Source organism: Odocoileus virginianus, chromosome 9 (genome assembly GCF_023699985.2).
Source record: "Odocoileus virginianus isolate 20LAN1187 ecotype Illinois chromosome 9, Ovbor_1.2, whole genome shotgun sequence".
Classification (NCBI taxonomy): Eukaryota; Metazoa; Chordata; class Mammalia; order Artiodactyla; family Cervidae; genus Odocoileus; species Odocoileus virginianus.
Genome location: NC_069682.1, coordinates 5,814,209 through 5,834,853, shown reverse-complemented (window position 1 = coordinate 5,834,853; position 20,645 = coordinate 5,814,209). Strand labels below are relative to the sequence as shown.

At 43.5% G+C, this 20,645-nt stretch overlaps 1 protein-coding gene across 2 annotated transcripts in view; it reads right to left on the bottom strand.

The window, feature by feature from the left end:
* Positions 1-261: 261 nt before the first annotated feature.
* Positions 262-20,645, bottom strand: part of SPTLC3 (serine palmitoyltransferase long chain base subunit 3) — a 155,973-nt gene continuing 135,589 nt past the window's right edge. For both annotated transcript variants that reach the window (XM_020892013.2, XM_070471898.1), the window contains exons 10-12: positions 15,383-15,518; positions 8,831-8,960; positions 262-4,261 (exon numbers count right to left, since the gene is read on the bottom strand). In XM_020892013.2, the coding sequence (XP_020747672.2) occupies positions 4,148-4,261; positions 8,831-8,960; positions 15,383-15,518 (380 nt within the window). In that variant the 3' untranslated portion in view covers positions 262-4,147. The remainder of the gene's footprint in view (positions 4,262-8,830; positions 8,961-15,382; positions 15,519-20,645) is intronic.

The window sequence follows — 20,645 nt, the reverse complement described above, 5'->3', positions numbered from 1 at the left end:
GAGATGAGCACCATTGGTTCTGGTGACACAGTGCAAGTCACAGCTCTCCACCTTGGGCCAACTTTTCTCAGTGAAATTCTTAAAAGCAAATCTTAGTCTTTTTTTTTTTTTAGGGCTGCTGCTGCTAAGTCGCTTCAGTCGTGTCTGACTCTGTGCAACCCCACAGACGGCAGCCCACCAGGCTCCTCTGTCCCTGGGATTCTCCAGGCAAGAATACTGGAGTGGGTGACCCAAACTAAATCAACAAAAAAACATCAACTCTTTTTTATATTGCCAGTTTGGGTGATTGGTTTATTAAAGAAATTAATGTATCACAGGCAGAATGAAATGAAGTTGGTCACCTCAAATGTTTCAGTGAAACACACACATACATACACACATACAAAACACCACACCGCAACACCATAAGACAATGTCCCACAATAATTACCCAGAAACATTTAAAATACAGACTCCTTTTAATTTCTTAACCGTTACACAGCTCCATGCAGCATTCTGAGAAAAAAGACTTCAAATATGTTGTTCTTAGTGAAACTGGGGAAAACTGCCAAGGAAGTATCTGATAAGTTCAAATTATAATTGTTGTTATTGCCAAAATCAAATCCTATATTTAAGAGAGCCAAGGTTTCCTCACTGAAACTTTTAAGTCAAAGTAACTCATTTATAGTATTTGTTATCTCTGAAGACAAACACCAAGGAGCATTGCATGTTTGGAGACTTTGACTTTCACCTGACTTAAGAGCTACTGTTGGAATAAATCAATAATCAGAAGTTGAAGATTTTTTTCAGGGGTGGGAAGAAAGAAAGGAAACAAGATCAGTGGAACAAGGTCGTGAAAAGAATAAGGAACATCTTGTAAGAAATGACACAAAGGAGAACTAGAGAAGAGATACTTTTGTTCAAATGAATGGCAGGTTATTCTTCAATATTGGGTTCATTTTTGGGGAAAGAGAAGGTATCTTGAAATGGGAACAAAATGTCCCATTGGTGTGAAAAGTTTAGAATAATTAATTTATTTTAACAAAATAAACACTCTTAATCACCAACAATCAGAACAAAGTTCCTGGTAAGTTACTAGAGTTACCAGTCCCAATGAAAGTGAAAGTCGCTCAGTCGTGTCCATCTCTTTGTGACCCCATGAACTATACAGTCCATGGAATTCTCCAGGCCAGAATACTGGAGTGGGTAGCCTTTCTCTTCTCCAGGAGATCTTCCCAACCCAGGGATTGAACCCAGGTCTCCCGCATTGCAGGTGGATTCTTTATCAGCTGAGCCACCAGGGAAGCCCTGGTTCTCAAATTATGACCTGGTTGACAATCCCTTGGGAAGACAGGCTGAAATGCAAGATTCCTGGGCACTGGAGCTATTCTGATTCAGTGGAAGTCTGGTTTGGGGCCCAGGGATCTTTATTTTAATAAGCTTACTAGTACATTCTGAAGCCCATGGTCTCTGTCAAACCAAAACATGTTGAAAGGCAAGATAGTCAACAACAGGATATTGCATTCTGTAAGATTAGGAAGGTGTCTATGCCATTTTGCTATTATGCAAATATACCCTCCTTACAAATATCAGTCTGGATCCTTCATCTTCTGCTTCCCTTGAAGGTCATTTTTAGAAATAGCATCTTCCATCTATTTATTAGTCAGCCAGATTCTCATCTCTGAATCTTTAAACTCTTGCTCTGTAAAGAAAGAGGAAAGTGTGCTTGTATGTGTGTGTGCATGCATACATGCATCCTTCACAGTTGAGAGGGTTGGGGGTGTAAGACATTATAGTTTTGTTAGAAAATTATCTTTCCAAACAAAGCCAACCAAAGGGACATTTTTTTGCTCTGGTATAGCTATGGAGACCCAATAATACCTACTGAACTGAAATCATACTTTTAGATTTTTTCTTATAAAATGAAAAATTCTCATAAGTACCCTCTTAGCCAATTTCACTCTATAAGACATATATCCTTATATTACTAACCCTCTGGGACCTAAACCCCTCTAATGTACTCAGGAAACATTCCATTTGGATTGCAGTTGTTCTCACAAGTTTATATTCAACACAGACGGTCTGCCAGAGCTAGGTTCTTGATCTCATGTTGGAGAATGTAATCAACGGCTCAGCACTCTGGCATCTTGATGAAGATTCATTTTGGACAATTAACTAAGATCAATTTCATTTAAACATACATTTTCAAGAGAAAAGTCCTACGTGCCTTCCTTTTCTTGGCACATGTATACAATATATATTTTCTTTGCACAAGGAATGCTGCACTGGTTCGCTGAGTTGGAATAGAGTCTCTGTTGGAATTTAGTTACCGAAATCAGCCATTGGATGGAGCAACTGAAGTTTCAGAACCCACTTCCTGTCCTCTTCTGCTTATAGGACTCCTTACAAAAATTCAGGGGGAACTTTATCATGGGATCCACTTTTAAGCTGATGTACCTATTAAGGTAATGAAGTGAAGTGAAGTGAAGTCGCGCAGTCGTGTCCGACTCTTTGGGAACCCCATGGACTATATAGCCTACAAGGCTCCTGTGTCCACGGAATTTTCCGGGCAACAGTACTGGAGTGGGTTGCCATTTCCTTCTCTAGGGGATCTTCCTGACCCAGGGATCAAACCCGGGTCTCCTGCATTGCAGTCAGACGCTTTACCGTCTTAGCCACCAGGGAATAGTTTCCCCCATAAAAAGCTTTCCACACTGATCACCTTTATCCTTTAAAGAGCTGTGAGCATCCGGGCCCCCAGAACGCGGGGGCTGTGGGCGGGGTTTCTGTTCCAGCGCAGCGTGAGAGCCGCGTCCATCTGTGTCATGTGAAGTCAAACCTCTCTTGAAGTGATTTGTTTAGAGTGTCATTTGATGGAGTGGAATGTTCTGTAACTCATTTGAACTATTACAGAAGCTTTGGTAAAAGGTCACCACTGCTTTTTAAGAGTTTCCCAATCTGGGCACCATCTGGGGGCTTGTTAAAGATAAGGTTTTCTACTGGCTTTTTTCCATACCGACTAGATTCAATTAGTAAAGGGCTACTTTTGCAGAGAAGTTTGTGTTCACATTTAGAGAGGGAGAGACAGACAGACAGGCCGATGTATAGAGACAGAGAGAGACAGCGGCAACTCGAGTAAAGGCCCACTTAGCAGCCAAGTGGAGTGCTTGTGCCAGAGGACAGTACTGTTTAATGGGTCTGAATGGAGGGGTCGGAACTGAAAAGCGGAGTAGCATTTACTTTTAAATGTCACTTTTGAAACCACCGGTTCTTCAAGTGTTGTCTTGGGAGTCCACTCTAGAGGAACTTGCATTTCCCCACGTCCTCCACGTCCAGCAGGAAAATGACAGCTCGTTGCTCAATGTAGTAAAACCGATGCGAAAGGTTCAATCCGCAGTGCACCAAGGACGCTCACACCTTCATCATTTTAGTCCAGGCCTACAGTTGGCTGGTTGCTTTCTTCCCTCTTCCCCATGAAACAAAAGTCTTGCATTTTCCAAACCTCAAAAGCTCGGCTATAAAACTGCAGGAAACCAGGAAGAGGAGAAGGAAAGTTTCCTGTAAAGACGTCTTTGGTCTTGCTGGCCAGGTCTGCGCTCTCCCTTCAAACACTCAATATGGCTTCTGACACTTGTCCTTGGAAAAAGTCCAAATGTGGCAAATGGTAGAGGCAACATTTCTTTACCCTCCTGCCTGGAACTTCCCATGATATGGATGAGTTCTAGCTGGTTCTTTCATGGGTAACAAAGAGTCCAGCTACTGCCCACCGCCCTTGCCCCCATCTGCAGATAAAATTAGCGAACACATGGTGAGATCTACTGAAGTAAAAAATCAAAACTCTCTCATTTGGCTGGAATTCCTAAAAGGGTCTGGACCGAAGAGGCTGCACAGTAGCAGCTAAAACGCAGGCTCTTTGCCATTACAAATATTCTAAGAAATGTGTGTGTGGTGTGTGTGTGTTTGTGGCAGGATGCTTGGGGGAGGAGAACGTTAATGTCTCTGTAGAGACATTAAAAACACAACGATTGTGTCTCCCTTGGTTCAATGAAATTGTTTTGGAAACCAAAACTGTCCTTAGAAAGGAAGAGAAATCCATTTATATTCCTTTTGAGGCAAGGAAGGAGGTCTTTCTGGCCAAGTCTTTAGGGTCCATTTAGGTCCAGGAAACTCAATCCTCAAGTTCAAAGCTCATCTCATCATAGAGTTCCGGGCGTGCTGACTTCCTGTTCCGGGAATATTTCACATCCAGGAGGTCACCCATCTCATCTAGGGCTTCCAAAACCTGCAAAGAGATTGCCTTCCATTAGTTTTATTTAAACTCCCAAGTGGCCTTGCCCTCTGAGGCCTCACAGAAAACCACACTCTTCTTTTCCCAGCTTATTTGATTTTTAAAGAAAAGGAAAAAGATCCAAGTCAGTAAGCTGAGGTTCATAAACCAGCCCTAGAGGAATGTTAGAGGCTAATGCATTTTATTTCGTATTCTTTAACAGTCTAACTCCACATTACACATGTTTAAGGTGTTGTGGGGATGTGAAGAGAGGAATAAATGCATTTGATTCATGCTTACCACTGAAGTCTTTATTTCTAAAATTTAATGACAGTATAAACTTGTGAGATAAAAAGAAAAAACTTTGCAGATTACATTTGAGTTAAGTCTTCATGACACAAGAAATCAACCTGATCAGGAAGAAAATGAACATGGTGGTAACTAACTCCTTCCCTGGTGGCTAAGACAGTAAAGAATCTGCCTGCAATGCAGGAGACCGGGGTTTAATCCCTAGGTAGGGAAATGAGCATCCTCCTCTCTCTCTCCCATGCCTCCCCTATCCCTCCCACTCTCAGCTTTTAAATACTCAGCTCTATGCTCCATAGAATAATAGAGTTTAAAACCGCAAGGGACCAAGAACTCATCTATTTCAATTCTCTTAATCCAGGCAGGTAAACATACAATTTTATAAATGAAATTCCCGGGTCATGTGGCAGGTCTACTTTTATCTTTTGAGAAACCTCTGTACTGTTTTCCACGGTAGCTGCACCAATTTATGTTCCCACAACAGTGCACAAGGGCTCTCTGCTTTCCACGTCCTTGCCAACACATGTGACTTGCGTTCTTTATGATGACAGCCATTCTGATAGATGTGATGTAGTATCTCAAACTATTTAACTGTTTTTGGTCTCTGTTGTAAAATGTGTATAATATGCTGGTAATGCAAAAATCTCAAAATGGATTTATGTTGAGGCTCATTGATCAACTACCTGAAACACACCAGGACTCAAGCAAAGTGTACTTTATGCAGCTTTTGCTGCAGCAGGGAATGCACACTCCTGAACCATCTTGGTAACATCTGGGAAGAGTCACTTGTCACCTGTGGGCTCCTATTTCTAAGGAAATAGGGGGCCAGTTCTGGGTAGGATGCTGCCAAGAAGTGAGAGAAAGTCAGTGTTGGTCATATGTAGACTTCTTATTTGGAAGGTAGGAGGATTGAAAGGCGGTTAGAGCTGACCTTGGGCTTCTTGGGTGGCACAGACAATGAAGAATCTGCCTGCAATGCAGGAGACCTGGGTTCAATCCTTGGGTCAGGAAAATCCCCTGGGGAAGGAAATAGGTACCCATTCCAGTATTCTTGCCAGGAGAATTCGATGCACAGAGGTGCCTGGTGGGCTACTGTCCATGGGGTTGCAGAGTTGGATGTGACTGAACAACTAACACTACCACTGCTACTACTAAAGCTGACCTCAGTACTTTACTGAGGACTGCCGCTCATGTTAGAAGAAGTACATTTTAAGCCGCTTTGTGTTTGTAAAGTGGCCCTGTTTCTGTCTTCTTCCAAACATGGTCACTGAATAGACTTGTCTAATAATGTGCATTTTTGGCAAGTGTTGTCTATGTTCAGTCACCATCTTAATGCCCTGACTTTCCAAGGGGTCATTTTTTCGTATTCTCTTTCATGCTTTTCCATGCATTCCAATGCTCAAAATTTTGTATTGATTTGATGATCTCAAAAGTTTAGAGGCGTTTGTCTAGGCAAGAGTTCCATGCCTCTTCCAAAACCAGGTAATCTGTAGGAATTACTCGTGAAGACAATCACAGGGTCTGATATCTACTGAACTGGGTATTCATTGAGTGCCTCAATGCTGTTTGTGTCAGAAATAAGATGCAAACCCACCCAGGCTACCCATCCCTTCTGCTGTCTCTAGAGCTTGCACCTGGGCACCTCAGCTTCTCCCCACACCTGCAGTGTTCCACTCATAACTCCCTTCTTCTATCAATGTGTAACATGCTCAAGTCTCCCTCTACTTTCAAAAGCTTTTTCTAAACTGGTTTTTATTGCCTTTACAAACTTCTCGAAAATCTTGTCCACCCTTTCTTACCATCATTCATTACATTTAGAAGAAACGATTTGTTAAAATTAATATACTGGGAATATGCACTCATTTTAGAGAAACTGGACAATGTAGAACAGAAATAGCAAAGTTCTCCCATCATCTCAAAACCTAGGGTTAGTTCAGTTGTTAATATGTCATCTAATGAATCGTTACTGTGTTTTGTTATTGTTGTTGTTGAGTTGCTAAGTCACATCTGACTCTGTGAACCTACGGACTGCAGCATGCCGGGCTCCTCTGTCCTTCACTATCTCCTGGAGTTTGTTCAAATTCATGTTCATTGAGTCAGGGACGCTATCTAATCATTTCTTTCTGTGTTGCCCCCTTCTCCTTCAATCTTTCCCAGCATCACATACTATGTTCTATACATTGGTTTGAGTCCTAAAGATATAATGGTGAAGCAGAAAGATATGGACTCATGTGTGTATGTGTATGTGTGTGGTTGCACATGTGTGGAATTCAAGCTCAAAGTATCATCTTCATTTTTAATTCTTTGTATTCTTATTTCTGTTCCCTTCACTCCCCTAAAACGCTCTGCTCTGAGCAACAGCAAGCTCTTGGTAACTGCTAAGCTAATGATTTCTTCTCCCCTCTTACAGCATTTGGATGTTCTGCTGATTCACCCCCAACTTGAAGCTTTTGCCTTTTTAGTGTTGGGCAGTACACCAGCTCGTGACTTTTTGGATTGCACTAACTCCATCTGAGCCCACGTCTTCATCTGTGATTCCTGTATCCACCCACCGATGCAGGCACTTCTGGAGTCTGCCCTTGGCCCATGTACTTATATCTGGACAATTCTTTCTTCTACCACTGACGTTAGTGGTTTCCCCTTGATGTGAAGTGAAAGTTACTTAGTCATGTCCAACTCTTTGTGACCCATGGACCATAGCCCACCAGGCTTCTCTGTCCATGGAATTCTCCAGGCCAGAATACTGGAGTGGGTAGCCTTTCCTTTCTCCAGGGGATCTTTCCAACCCAGGGATCCAAGCCAGGTCTCCCACATTGCAGGCAGACTCTTTACCAACCTAGCCACCTGGGAAGCCCCGATCTCCCCTTAGTTCCTCAAATTCCTCAAAACTCCAGTCTTGCATGTTCTCCTAAGCTCTAGAATTGGCTTTTCCTTTTTAAAAATTTCATTAAAGTATAGTTGATTTACAATGTTGTATTAATTTTCTCTACATAGCAGAGTGATTCATTTATACATATATATATATGTTTTTCACATTCTCTTCCATTATGGTTTGTCACAGGATATTGAATTTAATTCCCTGTGCTATACAGTAGGACCTCACTATTTATCCATCCTGTGTATAATAGTTGAACTTTTCCACCGATGGCTCATAGACATGTAATCCCTACATGTCTACAACTGAGCTCATTTGATTCCCCTAGTCCTGCTGATGATTTGCTATTCTTTGCCACATACCTTATTTCCTAGTAACTTAGCTCCGCTGTTCTTCATTCACTGGAGGGCTAGAGACCTCGGATTATCCTTGATTCCCTGGCCCACATGTGTCCTGCATCCAAATATTTGCCAAGTCTTGGCAGACATTGGCACATGCGTGCACAATGTCCGTTCCTAGATTAGTTTCTTTTGCTCCCATTGCCCTTGACCTCATCATCTCTTATTTTGCTCAAATTGCTCCATACATGTGCTGACTCACTGCACCTCCATGCTCCTGCGGTTGTCTTTATTAGATTGTCATCTAGAATGTCTGCCCTGTGGTTGTCATTCTTTACCAGATGAATTTATTCTCTCTGGTATTATTATGAAGTGCCTATTTATAGTATGTCCTCTTAGACTTTTTGCCCCAGAGTTTTGCATAGAGCAGACATCTGATAGTGTTTGCTAAACTGCATTGATTTTTATGAGACAGTTTTATCAACCCCAAACTGACTGACCTGGCTTGGATCTGTGATATTATTCATTCATACAGAGGTTGAAATTTAAGGACAGTAAAATGGTAAAATGGTTTTGAAATCCTTTGCACCTCAGGTAGGATGAGCTTTTACAATAGGTCTGTCTTTGCTGTTAGCTTTCCAAATGTGGCTTATTTGGGTCCTATTTTCTTGTGATGGACATAGTGGCTATGACCAGTGCCAGGATGTAGGCAATTGCTTCTAAAATAGCACAAGAAATCAGCATCAGCACTTAAGAAGAAGCCAAGAGCAGGATGTCTGGCTTCTCAGTCAGTCTTTGCTGTGAAACCAAAACAGTGACTTGACTCAAGTCTTCACTGAGTTGGTTTTCTTTTCTATCTGCTGAGTTGATCACATTGTTGTGCATTGCTGGGACTCCCCCCCCCCCCCCACCCTGACCCTTTTTTTAAAGTAGTGAGTGTTACTGGCGTTGTTTTCTTACACCATCCAAGAGAAATCTAGGGAAAGCCAAGCAAGCTCTGTAAACGAAGGTGCCCAGACTCCGAGGCCCCCGTCCCGCTGCCTCTCCTGGGCTGTGGGCACTCACCGTGTCCAGCATCTCCCGGGTGTGTGCTGCTGAAACACAAAACCGAGCCCGCGCTTCTGCAAGGGGTGTAGCTGGAAATCCAACGACCACCACACCGATTTTTCTCTTTAATAGATGCCTTGCAAAAGCCCTAAGGGAAAGATTAAGAAGGAGGTTAAGTGAGAGATGACGAAATTCTACTGCAAAAAAAGGGAATGTGGTTAATGACTTTGTTTTTAAAAAATAAGTAGAAGATAACTGAAGTAATGAAACTTCCATCAAATACAGTTGACCAGGAAATGTGGCAGCCAGTCACTTGCCGGCACCCATAACTGTGTGTGTATATTGTGGGACATGGCTCATTCATTACACAACTGTGTTTTTAGTCTTTGACATTGAGCAGAAAATGTGGATGGACATGGACATGCCTGTGACCCTGTTTGAACAAATTTGCATATGTGTAAACTTTTTGTCTATAGAGTTCCTGAGGAATAAAAGCCCCAACACACTTGTAGGACAAGAAAAGGCACACAGACTTCGAGCAGGGACCTGTGGGCACAGAGGGAAAGGAGAGGGTGTGATGAAATGAGAGAGCAGCGTTGACATATACACACTACCTTGTGTAAAAGGGACAGCTAGTGGGAAGCTGCTGCATACACACAGAGCTCAGTCCTGCTCCGTGACGACTCAGAGCGGTGGGATTGGTGGAGGTGAGGTGGGAGGGGGGCTCAGGAGAAAGGGGATGTATGTATACATATGACTGATTCATGTTGTCGTACACGGAAACTAAGGACATTGTAAAGAAATTATACTCCAATAAAAAGAACCGCAACACAATGCAACTACATAAAGAAACAATGTGTTAGATGAAAACCTATATGCTTTAAATGCTTAATACGATACCGATAATACAGTGTGGAGATTTCAGACGCCTCTACTTCGTGACTGTAATTTCAGAATCAGGATCAGAGGGTCTACGGGAGACAACCCCAAGCCACGTTGTCTCTCCAGAGACAAGGATTTTATTTTCCATCAAGTCAAAGATAGGAAATAGCAAGGGTCTTCTCACATTTTATGTGTGCCTTCAGGGATAATAAACCCATTGGCTGGACTAAGGGGGGGATGGGGAAGGGGGTGGGAGGGAAAGAAGTGTGCACTCACAGAGTCCTTCTCTAGAAGGAGCCTAGAGGCGTAGGTCATAGAACTACAAAGCCCTCTGATACAGAGTAAAACCTTTTAAAGCTATGATTCCTTCCTCTTAACCACTTCTAGCATCTTTTTATTTCAGAGCTAATCTCAGTAATGATTCTAGAATACTGAGCTCTCAAAGTCTGGAAGTTTCTTGCACTGAGATCCAACCTCAGACACAGGCTTATGAGTCCAAGTGAGGGAGTGTTTCCCTGTCTGTGCTCATCACTCCCCACAGGAATCCTTCATCCCTGAGAAACTCTGCCCACAAGCGGGGTAAATGTTTCAGATCTTCTAAGCATTAAGAGGTGGTCGTTGCTGTTTAGTCGCTAAGCCATGTCCGACTCTGTGAGCCCAGCCTGCCAGGTTCCTCTGTCCAGGGATTTTCCAGGCAAGAATATTGGAGTGGGTTGCCATTTCCTTCCCCTTTGCAGGTGTCTTATTTTAGGCTAGAAGCTGACAGCACCACAGAAACCCTGAGCTTCAGGAAGAATCCTCGATGCAGCCACGGAGAGGAAGGGTGTGGGATCCCTCCTTCTCCTCCTGTTTAGCTGACGGCTCTTTGGTTTCCCCGTGTAGAAGGCGGGTTATCAGAGGAAGCGATGGAGATTGCAGGGACCACCAAACACAGCCTCTCTGGCCCCCTGGCTCGGGCAAGGCGAGATTCAGCCTTTGATTTGGAAAGGTTGCAAGGAGATGGAGCTTTCTAACTGAGGAAGCTTGAAAAGCGGCCATTCTTTTTCTTTCTTGATCACCCTATGGAAGGCTGCCCACGGAACTGCACAGGATGAGAGCTTGTAATTGTCTGAGAAACAAGTCAAGTGCTTTTATTGCTAGAGAACAAACCACCTGACCCATGATTTCTGGCTGGCTTTTGGGACTCCCCGAAGACCGTTTTCACTGTCTGCACTTCTCTCTTTGTACCAGAGGAAGTGAGTTTTGCCAAAGAATGCAGAGTGAAATATATGACTGTTGATTCATTAGGTTAATCTGAGGCCTCCCTGGAGCATGTCTAAATTTAAAGCTTACAACTTACACAACTAAAGCTAGCCTCCTTCAGTTTATGTATATGGTTGTTCTGAACGTTCAGCATAATGAGCCTCTGGGTCTGTACTACCCAAATCAAATTAGAGCTGGCATAGCCTGAAAGAAACTAAACTACTTGAATAAGAAGAAGAATAAAATGTTAGCCCTGCACTGCTCACAGCATCATTGCATTTTCTGCACCACCATCCTCCAAGCATATGACGAGGCCTGGGGCTGGAAAATGTCAGTCCTCTACCGAATAGGAAATACAATTCTTCTGATGCTTTGAGTGAATTTTTATCGGTGAAATCACATTCTACTCTACTACATAGAAGAGTCCAGTGGTAGAGCTGCAGTAAGACTTTATTCAAAAGGATACCTGGCTGGAGATCATATTTCTATTCTGCAGTGGGGGGAAATGTGGAGAAATAGCAGTTCTTTAGTAAAATCAAAGGTTTTCAAATGAGCAAATGGAAAAAGTGTTCAGACACTGGCTGAGACAACTAACTCCCTGTTTCAAAAGCTTTTCTGCGTATAAACTTTCCACTGAAGGAATATCAGAGAAGAAAACAAGACCAGGAAATGGCTCCTCCTGCCAACAGTAAATAACGTTACCTTCTGGAACTAACCTGTTCTAAGTTTCCTTAACAACAGAAATAATTAGATTTTTTTGGGTACTAATTGTACAGTCCCTGTTGTACTAATCCATGCCCTTTTGATTCACTGATGATGACATTAAAGAGGGTTAATTTATACTCGGCATTGCTTTAAAGAGATGTGTATTTCCCCCTGTGAACTAAAGCTTGAGAGGCTGTGCAGTGCATTGAAAAGAGCCCTGGTTTAGGAGGCAAATGGAACTGAACTCTGGGCTCTAGTAGCTACAATAGGAGTGACACTGAGAAAGCAGTTTTGACTTTTGTGCATCTAGGTATCTTCATTTGTAAACCTGACCTAGGCATCCCACCTTCAATGGCTGAACATTGGGTTTAAGAGCCTTCCTTAACATATAATTAACATTCAGCAATATTAGCTCCTCCTTAAAACTATCTTACATGGGAAGGTACTAAATCATTTGACCTATCATCCAAGGTCCAGCTGATGCAGGGCATAGCAAGATCTTTTCCTACTCTTTTCCTGGAAATTTTATTTTTATTAAAGGATAATAATTATTTTACTTTATTCTGTATAAAGTAAAGATTTTTAAAAATACTGTAATTATTTTAAAGTAATTATTTTAAAAAGACATGCGACCACAATGACTCAATCTTACACTCTGTTGAAGCTAGTAATAATAATCATTGTAGACATAGTAGTAGAAATAGTTGTAATAATGGTGTCTACCACTGACTGAGTGCTTATTCAGTCACTATATGAAGTGCTTCATATGCACTATTAACACCATTAAAAATAATAACCAACGCTGAGTAGACCCTATGTAAGAGGTGACGATGCTGATAGACTTCATCTTGTTTAATCTTCAAATGATATTAGGAAATAGGTCCTATTCAATCCCATTTTCTCTCTTTTTTAAAATTTATGTTTAATGGGAAGATAACTGTCTTAGGATGCCATTTAGTTTCCGCTGTGCGGCTTGAATCAGCCACAATGACACATGCGTCCCCACCCTCCTGAGCCTCTCCTCCGCCCTCCGGTCCTCGGGGCGCCAACTGAGCTCCCTGAGTTACACGCAGCTTCCCACTAGCTGTCTGCTTTACACACGCTAGTTTATACATGTCAGTGCTGCTATCTCACTTCATCCCACTCTCTCCTTCCCCCTCCACTGTCACAGTCTTTATTCTTGCCCTGCAAATAGGTTCATCAGTACCGTTTTTCTAGATTCCATATACATGTGTTAATATATGATATTTGTTTTTTTTATGACTTATTTCACACTGTATAATAGACACTAGGTTCATCAACCTCACTTCAACTGACTCAAATTTGTTCTTTTTATTTGCCAAATAATATTCCACTGGGCTTCTCTGGTGGCTCAGATGGTGAAGAATCTGCTTGCAATATGGGAGACGTGGGTTTGATCCCTGGGTTGGGAAGATCCCCTGGTGGAGGGCATGGCAACCCACTCCAGTTTTCTTGCCTGGAGAATGCCTGTGAGCAGAGGGGCCTGGCAGGTTACAGTCCATGGGAATGTAAAGAGTCAGACATCACTGAGAGACTTAGCACAATATTCCACTGTATATATGTACTATAACTTCTTTATCCATTCATCTGTCAATGGACATCTAGGTTGCTTCCATGTTCTGGCTATTGTAAACAGTGCTGCAATGAACATTGGGGTACATGCATCTTTTTGAATTATGATCTTCTCAGGGTATGAAGATGCTCAACGTTGCTCATCATTAGAGAAATGCAAATCAAAATTACAATGAAGTATCACCTCACACTGGTCAGAATGGCTATCATTAAAAAACCTATAAACAACAAACACTGGCCAGGGTATGAGGAAAAAGGAAACCCTCTTGCACTGCTGGTGGGAATGTAAATTGATACAACCACTATGGAGAATGGTATGGAAATTCCTTAAAAAGCTAGGAATGAAACTACCTTATGACCCAGCAATCCCAGTGCTGGCCAATATACCCTGATATATCTCATTTTCAATAAGAGAAATGCAGGGCTTCAGAAGTTTGGTTTAATGAGGAAGAGACACAATGAAAATTGTTTTTCATTCCAAACATCTCATTACACTCTAGAACATAACTTTTCCAGGAAACTCCTTCTGAGTTTTATTTTCGTTTTTCACATTAGCTTTGTCAAGTCAGGACTCCTGTCATATAAAGGAGGAGAGGAACTCTCTCTCATTCTGTCACCATGCACTTAAGGGCATTTGTTTTTGCTTGTCATGGACTCTTCTCATTAGATGGACTCAACTTCCCATCCAGTTGAGATTCCAATTCCAGCTTCTATCATCAAATGTCAAGCACACTCCCTAACACCACCCTCAAGTATTGTGTATTTGACAGTTTCCAAAGTAAAGCAGGCTTACTTTTGGTGTCCTCATTGAGCAAATCATAAAGTATTAGATAAGCATGGGCTAAGCGTGGAGTCAGAACACACCACTTCCCCAACCACTGTGAGTAAATGCGGATTTTCTTCTGTGCCGTCCAAGATCAGATGGTGGAGGGCTTTGGGGTATCTGCCACTTGGAATCACCATTGTCCCCCCTCCCTGCCATTAGCACAGAGCAGTGTCCTGTGACATTCCCAAAGCACACTGTCTTCTGGGCCACTCCAAGCTCCGATTTCCTGACCCAGATCCACAAACAAAGGGCTCAGTGCTGGACAACTGTGGTGCAGGAGGCAACTCATGTGTGTGTCATTTGGCCCTGGTGACGTGACGCGAGAGTGGACATCAAAGAAACCATCTTTTAGGAATGTTTAACTCAGTCCTAACCATCATGAGTTTTCAACAAACAGCTCCAGAATTTCTTTTCTATACTATTCTAATAGTCTGCCAATCAACCTAGACTGTCAGAGAATCAAACAGAAAGTTCCAGCAATATGGTTGTGTTAAAGGAGCGTCAGGACCTCCAGAATCTGATGAACATCTGTTGATAATCACTTTCTCCCATGTGCTAGGTCAGACACACACATATTTTATATTTAGAAAAGATTTTAATTAATTTCTTTTTAATCATAGAGTTCATTCATGTCCAGCAGATTGGAGAATGACTCCTGGAAAAACTCATCAACACCATCCTGAGAAAAAGGCATTTCTTTTTCTCTTTGTGCATCTGTTACTAATGCTCAACTTCAGAGTCACAATCGGTGGAAAACAACCTGAAGTCGGCTTACAGGAGAGGCATTAAAATTTGGTGTTGGGAGCAAGAGCTTTGGAGCAAGAGCCTAAGTTTGGGTTTGCCTGTTGGTTTTCCTACGCTTGATCTTGACTTTGGAAAGCTATTTAGCTGCTCTCAGCCTCAGTTTCCCCACACACGAGGCTGCCTTCTTTGGAGGGTGGCTGTGAGAGTTCAACGGGAGAAAGTGCAGGGCCTGGTCATGTTGCTCTTGAATGTTGGGAGAGATGGTCTTTTGAGGTCCTCCCTGTGAAAGATCTTGGGGCAAGAGGAAGCGCAGGACCCTTGTTCATTTACAGCTGAGGCCTCAGACAGCAAGTGGTTTTGCCCAATTCACAGAGCGTGGGAACGGTGGGCCACAGCACCTGGCTCCCTTCCCACAAGACCTTGTGACTTCTGAGAAAGTCGACAAGTGAGTTTTGAGCTCAGCATCTTACTCCAGATGCAAAGAACACCTGCGCTGAAAGACTCCCCTGGTGTCGGAGCGCCATCTCCAACAGATCACCCTGGGGCTTAGTTACGGTGGGCGTCCGCTGGATACTCACGCTACTTTCGCAGGCATGTAAAGGAGCAGCGGGACCACGGGAGACTCTTCATTGCCATAGACAATGAATCCCATTTTGCTTAGTCTCTGTCTGAAGTATCTTGTATTTTTTGCCAGTTGCTGTATTTTCTGCAGTCCTGAAAGGAAATAGGCATGAAATCCATCAATTCCCACCTGGAAGAGGGAAGCAGATGTCAGACTGTCTTGGCAGGGCTGTTAAGTCTTTCTGCAGGCCTGCATTAAGGGCTGGAGGAGGGTCAGAGCAGGGTGGGCAAAGATCTCCTGGTGGGCAGGTGTGGGCACTGATGCCCGGGACCTGCCCTGCACCTGGAAGACAGGGTCTGGGGGGACAGTGCTGCTGGCTACTGCTGCCAACTACAGCCAGGCTGGGCTGCAGGGCGGCAGGGGAGCAGGAAGGGTGTCTTGGCAGAACAAAGGAAGTGAACTACTATTTACTAGATACCCACAGTGTGCGGAATCTGCTAAGTACTGTAGACACATTAGATCAGGCGAAGGGAATGTGACAAGAAACGGAACACCAACCAAGAAGGAGATTGTTGCAAACCTAAACTGTCCCTCTTCTTTTCTGTTATTACTCTTCACCCCTTCCCCCATCCTCGTTTTCCAGGAAGATCCCTCCCCAGCTTTGCCAGTCCTCAGAAAGCAGACCACGATGTAGAAAACACCTCGTTTGTTGTACTTTCTCAAGAAAGCTGACCTGTCCCCATGCTGGCAACAGCCCGTGGATGGAGGACACGCTCGGCCCAAGGGCAGTTCATTTGGGTGCTGCCCAGGGGGCCGTGAGTTGGTCTCTCACGAGAAGTTTGCCAAAGAGATAATACATATGAATTAATCCAGTAAGACTGTCTTGCTAGTAGCACATGAATATAAAAAATTTAGAGAGAATCAACAATTGGATGAAAAACAAAAAATGATGGGAATTGAGAGAAAAGTGTATTCCTGGAATCTATGAGACAGAGGAAATCATTGGTCAGTAGAAACTAGGGTAGCCGCGAAGTAGAGAAGTGGGCAGTGCAAGCTCAGTCAGGAGCAATGAGAGAAAAGAGATAGAAACAGTCTCCCGGGGGAGACAGGCATGAATCAGATAATCACAAATGAATGTAAAGCTGCAACTCTGATGAGGGTGGTGACGAATGCCATGTGGTGTTTGAGAGTCTACAGTGGAGAGCTTAGACCAAGTCTGAGGAAAGCAACAGGTGATGAGTGAGCTGAGATCTGAAAGATAGACAAAGGTTACCAAAATAAAGAGGAGGGAATTCCTCGCCCAGGACACAGATGCAATGGTCCTATAGTTCATAGAAAAAACAGAATGGTTGAGAACCAGCAAGATGTGGTTGAGGGCAGGGCAAGACAGAGGAACAGTGAGTAGACTGCAAAACAGAAGTACAGATTAGAGAATCCAGCACTGAGTGCTTGGGAAGAGGAGCTTAAAAGGGAGACAAGAGCAGGAGCAATCAGGAAGGGAAAAGAAGTCGGGGGAACTGGCATTCATTGGCAGTATTAATATGGTGCTCATGGATAACTTTTGCTTTGAGGGTTCCTAGCTGGGACTCAGTTTTAAACAGTTAGTTGCAGGTATAGTTTACTTTCATTCATATGGGCTTTTAGTTTCCTACCCAGCTTCTTGAAACAATAAGCTCTCTCCCCTAAAATTTCAGATTTGCAACATGAATCCAAGAAAGGGACTTGGAGAGGTGTAGAACCATTTGCATACATTTTGTTGGAAAGACATAACCTCTTCTGTGCTTTAAAAAAAAAAAGAATTGTTTTGTAACATGCTGAAGTGTCTTCTGGTACAGAGAGGAAGCTACTTGAAGGACAGAGCTAGAAGTGAAGAAGAAAAATATTGTCATTACTTTAAAAAAATTTATTCATCCCTACATTGAAACAGTGTGTGCTTAGGAAGAAGAGGACATAGGAGCAGGGGTATTGTGGGTCAGAAAAGAGGGGCTGGAATATGACTTGCTTAAAGAAGGTGATTCAGATACAAATGAACTTATTTATAAAACAGAAACAGACCTGTGAAAAACAGACTTGTGTTTACTAAAGGGGAAACATCGGGGGATAAATCAAGAGCTTGGGATGAATGCACCCATGCGACTCTACATAGCATGCGTAACCAACGAGGACCTACTATACATTAATAGCACAGGGAACGTCGCTCAATGCTCTGTGATGACCTATGAGAAACGAATCTAAAAGCAAATGTATACATGTACGTATATACCTGAATCAATTTGCTGCACACCTAAAACTAACACAGCATTGTACATCGACTATACGCCAATAAAATAAAAAAGAAAAATAAGAAGGTGTCTCAAATGAAGGCACAGATATACATCCCAGTCTTCAAAATGTATTCCATATGGCTTGTCCCCTTGTGCGTTCAGCTCTTCTGTTGATTGTTAGCTGTACAATGAATAGATGAGTTCATCAGGCTGGGTCTGATACTTCCTAAATGATCCCCCTCTAGGACTAGAAGGATTTCCTGGTCTGGAAGTACCTGAATGACTTAAATTGCTTTTCCCAATGGCATTATCTTTGCACTTGCCCATAATGACTCATCCATCATTGGGCTGACCCGCTACTTAATCGGCCCCATCTGTCCTCTCTGCCTTGATTAACCCAAGTAACTGGATCACCAGCTAATGTCATCACTTTCTGGCTTCTAGATCCTTTGGAGAGTTCACCAGATGGATCAGAATATTGATCACAGGGGCAGCTGACTCTTAAGAACTGGATGCTTTATTCTTGCCCTGTCTTTTCCCTCTTTGAACCACACAGAACAGCATGGCAGGCAAACCATTATGACATACTTTGTGGACACCACTTTTTCTCACATAGGGCTCCTATAGATGCCTTGACGTCTTTTGAGCTGGCCAAGATACAGCTCCTTTCAATTACTTTATTGCTCACTTCTGAAAATTGGAAACATTCTCCTAGGGTTGGAGGGCCTGGAGGCAGAGAGAAATCTGTACATATAAAATGCTACTCATCTACAGGATGTGGGTGATTTGATTAATTATGCTGTACTTTGAGCTTCTTGTTTGAAAAGCACTTCGTCAAAGTAGAAGAAATGTTTGCACTTGTCCTTTCGTACAGGGGTGGGCATGCCAGGATGACATGAAGACTGGGCATGGTAGTGACCTTCCCTTCGCAACATGTAAGGTCCCTGGTTAAATACTTTCTGGTTCTTCTTCAACCTATTACAGAGAAGACGGGGAGGCCTCACCCAGATAAATAAGTGAGGGGTCAGCTCTCTTATGCAGAGTGCTGGGGAGCTCATGCAATTGTGTTATTCTGCTGTATTCTTGGTTCTCTGGAAAAGGAATAAGCTCTGGAGTTAAATGGACTAGGAAACTCCAAATTCCAGTGGACAACTTACAGCGTTAAAACCTCAGTTTTACCTGGAAATAAACTTATTTCACAGGAAGACTTGGAGCAATAAAGGTGTTAGTGCAGGAACATGCTTAGTCCTGTGTCTGGGAAACAGATATTTACAAGGTTAGTTACATTTTTCCATTAGCAGCAGTTCTCACCAGCCTCAGTGGCACCTCAGAGCATTTAGAGAGCTTGGCAAAGCCCCATGCCCGGAATGTACCCCAGACAATGAAATCAGCATCTCTCGGAATGAGACCAAGTGTGAGTGCTGGTGTTCACCAGGTGCAGCCAAGGAAACTCAATGTCTCAGAAACAATGGCCGTTACCAGTTCAGCCCCATGGCCATGGATGGCTATGTTTGGCTGTGTCTTGGCTGAGTCAAGCTCCTTGGTTGGCCATGGAAAGTAAAAACATGGGCATATGTCCTTGCCTCTTGTTTGGCAAGATGACATCCCAGCAGTAATTGAACACCCGGAGTCTCCAGTGGTACATTTTGGGGGTGCTTTGCTCCCTGGACAGTTATCAGCTCCAAAATGCTCACTCGACTGGAGATCAACCCCACTGTCAACCTCGCCCCTCCCATGAGGCTGGATAAGGTCAGGGATGGACCAAGCGGGCAGATGACCTGTAGGGTGCCATTCGGCCCACTTGGATTTCTAGCTCTGCCGGCTTGAGGGATGGACTGGGTTTAACCTTCTCTCCAATGCTGTTAAAACAAAAACATCTGGGGCCGGGGAAGGAAAACAAATAAAACCCTAAGCGTCCCACTACAAAGCCATGCAGTCCCCTAATAAAAACAATCATCAGTGGTGTTTCCAAAAATATGCTTGGGACAACTCAATCTTCAGAGGGCCAGAAGGCACTGTGGACAGAGGACACACCCAGAATGACCTGTCAGAAGCTAAAGAAGGAAAATTTCTTCTCTGTTGAACCATCAGCTGGCAAGAAAGAGAAAGGCATTTCCCTCTGTAAGGCTCTGGCGCGTTTGCCAGCCAATACCAATGACAGTCTCTATTTTCTGCAGACTTTTCAAGCTTGCTGTCTAACAGAGGAAACGTGCATAGACCCAGATGCCATGTTGGGGGGGGGGGGGGACTCATTTTATCATGCCCCGGGTTGAAAAGGGCACATACAAAAATACACATGGTGCTCCTCTCACCAGTGCAGAATACAGAGTGGGAGACCTCAAACCTGCTTCTTGGCAGCCGTGCTGGGAAAGCGTGGTTCTTTCCTTTAGAGGTGGGTAGAATCTTCCCTTAAAACCTGTCTCACAATTTAAGAAGTTGATCTTTCTCAACAACGAAATCGATCCTCCAGAGTGCCCGCAGTGGTCTCAGAAGGTCTCCCCTGCCCCTCCGCCCCCACCCCAGCCGTTCATGGCCTCCCCCTTCCTTCTATTTATTAGTCTGATGCTCACACTAGGCTTCTCCTCCAGGCACAGAGAGGGGTGGGAGCGGGGGTGCTGGGGAGAGACCTTGGAGTAAAATTTCAACGTGGCAGCAGGAACCCAACGTCTGTTATTTTAAGCTCTGGACACCAGACAGGACATTTTGTTTCCAACACACTCTGGGGCAGGGAGATCTCAGGAAAGATCAAGAGGCTACAGAGCAGCAAGAATCATAAGAATCACATTAGCAGTGACAAGCTTCCCAGTGGGATGGCGAAAACAGGGTTTGGAGTGGTTTGCGGAAAGGAACACACATTTTTATCAGGCGCTGAAGCACTCCCTTTTGATGTCTAGATTCCAAGGTTACGGCGTGTTTTATGCTCACACGCACATGTGCCAAGCACTGCCTGGGCCTCTCTGTGCCCCCGTTGATGCACCAGGAGCAGGACTGGGCAGGCTGGACAATTTCATTTCC